Source organism: Strix aluco, chromosome 3, assembly GCF_031877795.1.
Source record: "Strix aluco isolate bStrAlu1 chromosome 3, bStrAlu1.hap1, whole genome shotgun sequence".
Lineage (NCBI taxonomy): Eukaryota > Metazoa > Chordata > Aves > Strigiformes > Strigidae > Strix > Strix aluco.
In genome coordinates, this window is record NC_133933.1 from 99,065,928 (window position 1) to 99,074,174 (window position 8,247).

The following is an 8,247-nucleotide window of genomic DNA, read 5'->3' on the forward strand; positions in this document are numbered from 1 at the left end:
TCTTTCACTTCTCCTGAAATTCATATAGCCTACTCACAGAAACACCTCAAATTCCTTCAGATCCACAATTTTATGATCATCATGTGAAGAATACAGTAGTTTTACCAATAATTCTTCATAGTGTCCTGCCATGAGGAGTGCTGGAAAGGAAAATTACAAGTGCTGTTTTAGAAACTTTTATTGCTAACTATCAGGACATCCAGAAGAGAAATGCTGCACCCTTTTTAGCCCTTATGATTCATGAGACACCACGTATCCGGCTGCTGATCAGCCCAGGATTGAAGGTAGCCTAGTTTGCAACGCAGATCGGCTTCACTTCCAGGGGACATTACAGATTTGCACGTGGGTGTTACAGACGGAAACATTTCTCTGCCAGGTGGTTTTAAATGAAAACTGGTGGCTATTTTGCTGAGACATTTGGATAATCAGAAAAACTTTTACTGACAATAAAGAAGGGATGGTGAGGATATATGACTTTTGTAACACAGCTGTGTCATCTGGACAGCACCGTTGTATAGTTGTAACAAACCTCTACAAAATTATGGAAGTAAATTCTTGTTTCAAAATCCAGTCTTGTAAGGGTTACTCTCCAGAAAGATGTGTCTAACTCTTGTCCCCAAAAGGAAGTAAGTACTTGGTATACAGAAAAGGCAAACGATCTCAGAAAATCTAGTGGCTCTCTTTAAGGGTCAAATCGTAATCCATATGAAAACTATTTGCTGTGACCTAATTTTTGAAAGCCAACAATATAGTTAAAGCGAGTATGCAGGTTTGCAAGTTTCCCAATGTCTTCTGTTAATTTCCGGGTCTTTATTTAAAGAAAAAAAGAATCTATTTAAAATCACAATTTCTCAGACCAATATAGAGCCTAGACTGTTATTCTCAAGATTTGAAAGAACTGTTATAAGGAAATAAACTTTTGAATATCACAAACCTTTGAAGATAATATAATTTCAAGTTGAATTCACAAAGCACGATTGATGACCTCTATAAAATTGTATTTAAAGTGTCTTAAATTCATTTAGTAAAACTGCTGAAGGTTCCCATAATCTCACAGAAAAAGAAGTATTAGCCCAGAATTCGGAAATACCAAAAGAAGAGCAGAAGAAAAAAAATGGGGGGAAAAAAACGAGGAAAATTTTTATCCCCTACCCCACGTTAACAAGAATAGGGCTGAGAAATTACCATCTCTACCAACAAAAGTTCATTCCTGCAGTGACTGTAAGATTTACAGTATTGCTCTACAACATCATTACAGAACCAGTAATCTTCTTCACGGAATGAAAGCTAAATATTTATCAGGAAGTAGCTGTGCTGGAGGACAAGAAATGGGAGAAGGATAAATGTAGTTTAGAGCCTTTGAGCTACTCCTTTATTTAATTTTCTTCTGATAAATAGAAACCGAGGAGGGATCCTTCACTTACGTTTCCCCACATTGACTAATACAATGCATTTTCACAAAACATTTCTTGTTTCAACCACCCCACCTCCAAGGCTAGCCACACCCCAAGCATAATGAACAGCAACAGCAAACTGAACTCCTCATCTTGAACAGAGATCCAAAGACCACGCTCCCGGCCGGCTCCTCGGCAATACGCAACGCTCGCAGCTGGGCCTTGGTATGCGCTGTTGCAGTCACCTCTAGTAGCCCCTGTAAAAATTCGGAGCCGGGCACCGCTGGGGAGGGACAGAGACAGCGATATACTGAAACGCTGTCCCTGCTTCACCACGCACAGGGCACGGGGCCAAAGTCAGGAGCCTGCGGGGGTTTGGTCTCTCCATCGGTCAGAGAAAGCCACGGGGAAGAGCTGGCACCCGCATCGCTCAGGTGGACATTTCCAATGCTGCCAAAAGAAATACCCAGATCATGTCACACCTTCAGAGCATCCCTTCCAAGCTCAGGTGGATGCAACCAGAAGACAGTGAGGTAAGGATACACCTCCCGTCGTAGGGAGGGTCTGGGTAACGTCAGAGGTTTGCACTATTCCAGTCACCTCTCCTGCCGTCTCCCCCCCCGGGGCGAACAGGCCTGACGGGTAGCCAGAAGAGGAGAAACCCTGATTCTCCTCCACAGGCCACAGCTTCAATCTGTTTATTCTCATCACTCGCAGCAGGCAATTTGGTAACGTTACGTTTGAAGCCTCCTATTGACGGAGGAGGCTAGAAAATGTGGTCACATGCGCCGTTTGGCAAGGATGGGGGGGCGGGGGGGATGAGAGAGAAAAGGTTCAAAAGAGGCTGTGGGGACCTGGCTTCCAAACATGGCACCTCCCCACACCCCGCGCTCCCCGCATCCCTCCCCGTGCTGCCGGCGGCGGGATAAACCCACTCCCCCTCCGTCCCGCCACCACGCACGCACGCACGTTTCCCCTCAGCGACGAGCGGCGCGACTAATTGCATTTATTTCCTAATTACGCACGCCCTGCTGTCCGCCCAGCGAGCCGCCTCCCCGCCGCTGCCCTCCCGGGAGCAGACGGCGCTCGGGGCGCGGGGCGGCGGCGGGAGGACGGAGCGGAGCGGGGCGGGGGTCGCGGCAGGGCGGCGGTTGGGGGCAGCCGCCTCAGCCCCGCGGCGGGCGGCAGCGGAGGCCGAGCCAGGCGGGGGCAGCACGGCGGCGGCGGAGGCTCCCGCACGCAGGGAAACCCCACCCAGCGGCCCCTCCTGGCAGAGGCGGGGTTTTGGGGACCCCAAAGGAATCCCACCTCGCCCCTCACCCCCATGTCGGGGTTTCCGCCCGCCCGCCCTGCGCCGCTGGCCGCCCCCGGCGCGGGGAGGGCCGCCGTCCCGCTCCGTCCCGCCGCGCCGCGCTCCCCCGGCAGCTCTGCCTCGGGAGGAGCTGCCCCGGGTGGGGGAGGACGGCCGGGCAGGAGGAAGTTCTGGGTCGGGAGCGGAGCGGGAGCGGGGCCCCGCAGCGCCAGCCCCGCCGAGGGGTCCCCGCGGGGCCGCCCGCCGAGCAGGGCGCAGCCGGCCGGCCCGGGGCACCGGCCGGCTCCCGCTGTGGCAGCGCCCGCTCCCGCCCGCCGGCGATCGGCGCATGAATGAGTACCCGAATGAATGAATGACTGGCGTCTGCTTACTTGAGCATGGCCTCTTCTTTCTCTTCCTCCTCTTTCTGCCGGTCCATCACTGCCATGATAATGTTCCTCTCTTCCTCTGTCAGGTGGCTCAGGTCGGGCAGCTCCTGCATCGGGGGGGGCACCGTGGGCGGGCGAGGGCCGCGGGGCCCCACCGAAGAAGACATTTTCTTTCCGCCTCTCCCTTACACCTTCTACCTTTGCACGGCAAACCCAGCCAGCCTCTCCTCCGCCCCCTTCACAGTGTAGTCCTCCGAGCAGCAGCAGCCGGCAGCTCTCTGGCAGCAGCGGAGGAGGAGGCGGAGACCCAGCCTTTCATGGTTGCTTGCATCCACCCCGGTCCGGCTGCCGCTGCTGCCGCTCGCTCCCTTTGTTTCCGCGGCTTCAGGGAGCTCGGGGGCTGCCGTGCCGCCGCCCGCAGCCCATCCTCCCGGCGGTGGGCGTGCGGGGCGGGGGTGCCGTGGCGCGGAGGGCTCCCGATCGCCGCTGGCGGGCTGCGGGCGGGAGCGGGGGGGCGGTGCGCGCCGCGGGCCGGCCGGGAAGGGCGGGTGCTGCCGCCGAGATGCTCCGCCGCTGCGAGCCTGGCGCGGGGAGGAGGGAGGGGGGAGGTCGGTGCCGGCGAGGCGGAGTCCGGGGCGCGCCGCCGCCGCCTCACGGGCGGCAGTGCCGCCTGCCCCAGCCCCTGCCCGTGCCAGGGGCCCGGCCCCGCCGCGCCTCTCTCCACCGCCCCGCTCGCTCGTCCCGCGGCCGCACACGGTCAGGGCGCTGGCCCCGCCACCGCCGTCCCCCTCACGTCCTCCTCCAGGTTTCCGCACCGCGGGTCGGGGCCGGGAGCTCGCCCGAGCCCCCGCCCGGGGCTGCCGCCTCGCCCTGGGAAGGGGCCAGCCGTGCTGCGGGCCCGCTGCGGGCTGCCGGCGGCGCCGGGGACGCGCTGGGCTCCCGGTGCTGCCGCCGCTCCCTCGGGCGGGAGCCGCGCTCGCCCCAGCCCCTGGGGCTCCAGCCGCAGCTGCGGCCCCCTTGCCTTGAGCCGGACCCGTCACCACTCGGCCGCCCCTTCCTTGGGGTCCCACGCTTCAGCACTTTCTTCATATGCTTCTTACACCCAGTACGTGGCACCCCCCAAGCCATGGTCACCCCATGCGAGTGCTCTTAACTCTCTCCTTGTCTATCAGACCCGTTTTTTCACTGCTGTGACCCACCACAACTGGCCATGAAACATGCCACAGTGCCGACTGTTCAACCGGGGGGGTAGCGCACAATGAAGCAAAGCCTCACTTCCAGACAGAGCTAGCAATTTGTGATCTACCAGCTCCGAGCAACTTGATTTGGGGGAGCTGGTAATGGACACAACCACCCTTCTCCACATGAGATCATCTGCATGTAATCCACTGGCCAGAAACTCCTGCCTATGGCTCGAAGGGTCCCTTGCTCAAACGTGTGCCTGACGGTGAATGAAATCATTCAGGCTACTTAGAAATGCAAAGCTGAAATCTAGAGAAAACTGCACTTTCAAATAAAATCTGAACTACCACGAACACACACTGACACTTGAGACCCCTCAGTCATGCTTCTGCCGAGGTCACAGCATGGACACAGCTCTGGTTTCTAGAGAGATCGTCTGATGGGCACGAACCAAAAGAAAAAAAAAAATCCATGCTGGCAGTGTTCAATGCTTCTTGCTGCCAAACTTGCCGGGTTTGGAATAGGGAGAGGGACCAGCTTTCAGCCAGCCACACTAATACCTCTCACGCAAATTCTGAGAGCTATGAACCTTCATGACCTTTGAATTTGAGAGGAATTACTGTGGCCATCTGTTTGTGTCCCCCCAAGAGATTTTCTGCAGGACACAATTTGATAACACAAATTAAAAAGAGCAAAATAGTAAGCACTACTGTGACCACCAGAACTTTTGAGTGGTAATGTCCAAGTTCAGCTCAGAAAGTAAAGTCTCTCAACTCTTCCAGCACATGAAGGAAACTGAAACTGGAATGACCGACAGATGGCTCAGAAGAGATTAAAGTGGTGTTAATAAGCAAAGCGTTATGAAGGGCTGGTAAATATCATAATGTCACACTCAGTTAAAGACACAGACCCTCCGCTAACTCGTGGGGTGATTTGTCCCAGGGCCTGGCCACATTATTACTGCTAGATGTAATCCTTCTAGCTAAGTACTAACAAATCAATAAAATCACTTCCCACCATCTGCGACTGGCAGAGAAGATAGCCTTCATGTTACAAGCTGATGCTAAAGAATTTATCCATTCGTTACCAACAGGCAGAAGTGTGGCAGCCACCTCAAAACTGAAGGAAGCAAGACTAAAAAGAGTAAGATGATGAGAAGAAGGTGAGGTACCACTATATGTTTAGTATCAGAAACAACTGAAACATGATATGACTAGAATGGTCATACTAGACACCATGATTAAGTTGCTATAGGTATCCACACTCCTTCAGATACTTTAGGTCTCCACATGCCATATAAAAGATGTAGATCAAGTAACTGCAAGAACTAATTCACTAAAGCAGTGGCCTTAGTGTTGAAGAGTCACTGCTTTAAGCCCAACCTAAACAAAATATTAAAGGTTGTACTGATTTTGACTGGGATAGAGTTAATTTTCTTCATAGTAGCTTGATTGGACTGCGTTTCGGGTTTGTGCTGAAAACAGTGTTGATAATACAGGGATGTTTTCACTATTGCTGAGCAGTGCTTACACAGAGTCAAGGCCTTTTATGCTTCTCACACACCACCCCACCAGCAAGCGGGCTGGGGGTGCAGCACAAGAACTTGGGAGGGGACACAGCTGGGACAGCTGACCCCAACTGACCAAAGGGATATCCCATACCATGTGACCTCCTGCTCAGCAATTAAGAGCTGGGAGAAGAAGAAGGAAGGGGGTATGTTCGGAATTATGGTGTTTTGTCTTTCCAAGTACGCGTTAAGCGTGATGGAGCCCTGCTTTCCTGGAGATGGCTGAACACCTGCCTGCCGACGGGAGGTACTGAATGAATTCCTTGTTTTGCTTTCCTTGCTTGCACAGCTTCTGCTTTACCTATTAAACTGTCTTTATCTCAAGCCACAAGTTTTCTCATTTTTACCCTTCCAATTTTCTCCTCCAACCCACCGGGGAGGAGTGAGCGAGCAGCTGGGTGGAGCTTAGTTGCTGGCTGGGGTTAAACCATGGCAAAGGTCTAAGATCATAAGACCCAAGTGTATCCAAGGTAATTTTATGAAGAAAATATTACATGAGGTTAAGTTATCCTACTCACCTTTCTGCTTATTAATTACTGACAGAGTCACGTATATGTCTGTTCTGTATTATTGTGTTAATTGCTGTATGCTGGGTCAAGCACATGAATACTGCTGTGTGTGAAATACACGATGAATACAAAGAGTATGAGGGGATTTTATGTATAGTTTCTTATAACTTAAAAGGAAAAGCTGAAAGCTCTTGCAGAGTAATGGTTAAAAAAAATTATGGAAGTCGGAGTATGGACTTGCACCAAGCTGATATTGTGAATAAAACTGTGTTACTGAAAAGCACAGAATCACAGAATCATTTAGGTTGGAAGGGACCTCTGGAGGTCATCTGGTCCAACCTCCCTGGTCAAGCAGGGTCACCTAGAGCAGGTTGCCCAGGACTGCATCCAGATGGCTTTTGAGTATCTCCAAGGATGGGCACTCCACAGCCTCTCTGGGCAACCTGTGCCAGTGCTCAGTCACACTCACAGCAAAACCGTTTCGTTGTGTTCAGACAAGACCCCTTGTGTTTCAGTTTGTGCCCATTGCTTCTTGTCCTATCACTGGGCACCACTGAAAAGAGCCTGACTCAGACTTGCTTACACCCTCCCATCAGATATTGATGACCACATTGATAAGAACCCTCTGAGCCTTCTGTTCTCTAGGCTAAACAGTCCCATCTCTCAGCCTTTCCTCATATGACATGCTCCAATCCCTTAACTATCTTCATTGCCCTTCACTTGACCTGCTCCAGTATGTCCATGTCTGTCTTGTACTGGGGAGCCATGAACTGGACTTAGCACTCCAGATACTGCTTCACCAGTGCCGAGTAGATGGGAAGGTTCACCTCTCTCAACCTTCTGGCAATGCTTTTCCTAATGCCTACAAAGTTTTAGGCACAGTAAATGATTTTACATTATTTTTGCACAAAGACAGTAGATTTTTCCAGAGAGAAATGTAGAAGAAACCGTAAGTCATCTCATTTTTCATAGGGTTACATGAAGAGACTCAGCTCTTATTGTCAGTACTTCAAACCTTTTGTGGTCATTTTCTGATTTGCCCACATTTGCTTTGTAAAGATGAAATATCTGACATTGTCATCCAACCAACAATGTGTGGAAAGTCCAGTCTAATTCAATACATTATATCCTGAAGCTGGAATGATACATGAGATCCTTGAAGAGAACTTCCTTGCCTGGTTAGTAAGAATGCGCCTGCTTAGTAACATCCAAAGTCTTGTCACTGACAGGCATCCTGTTAACTCCATTTCTCTGAAGTCCTATCTAGGGAAGGCTGCTCTGAAATCTAGAAACAGAATATCAGTATAGCTATTGTAACATATCAGGTAAATTACTTTCTTAAACTTGAGAAGCCAATCATTATAATGGAATCTGTGATCTTTTCTTCTCAGTTCATAATGATGACTATGACAGATATGTCCCATGCATGACAGATGTATATTTCTTTATGATTCTAGGCCTCCCCTCAATCTTAGGAACTTTCCTTCTCCCCCATATCTTCCTTTCAGATTCTCCAAAGGCCGTGTTCTAAATTTCTCAGTTCCACCATACCATGTTCTAAATTTCTCAGTTCTTTTCAAGCTCTTTTCGTTAGCTTAGCTGTGAGCAGTCATCATTGTCTGTTTTCTTGCTTGAGGCAAACTGAAAGAAGAAACTGGAAACAAACAATTCAGAGGGTTCTCCTGTAGGTTCCTTCCCTAGAAAGAGTGGTGTTCTTCCTCAGCCTCATGGGAGACTGGGGATAGTGAAAGCTGTGGAGGAGTTTTCAGTCTGATGGGGTTTGCAGTTTGAGGGACAGTCATGAAGGATGAAATATCCTGTAGCTTCAAGGGCTCGAAGTAATTTCTCACAGTAGGTTAGTAAAAGTGGGACATTGTGACTTCTCTCTCGCTCAAGATGTTGAAGGAATTTAAAA

At 51.0% G+C, this 8,247-nt stretch overlaps 1 protein-coding gene across 31 annotated transcripts in view; it reads right to left on the bottom strand.

The window, feature by feature from the left end:
- RIMS1 (regulating synaptic membrane exocytosis 1) overlaps positions 1–3,606 on the bottom strand; it is a 352,499-nt gene extending 348,893 nt beyond the window's left edge. For 17 of the 31 annotated variants that reach the window (XM_074819780.1, XM_074819778.1, XM_074819763.1 and 14 more), the window contains exon 1: positions 3,078–3,604. In XM_074819780.1, the coding sequence (XP_074675881.1) occupies positions 3,078–3,241 (164 nt within the window). In that variant the 5' untranslated portion in view covers positions 3,242–3,604. Of the gene's footprint in view, positions 1–3,077 lie in introns of all 31 variants that reach the window. The other 14 variants (XM_074819783.1, XM_074819782.1, XM_074819771.1 and 11 more) reach the window with 3 other exon arrangements.
- Between the last annotated feature and the right edge of the window lie 4,641 nt (positions 3,607–8,247).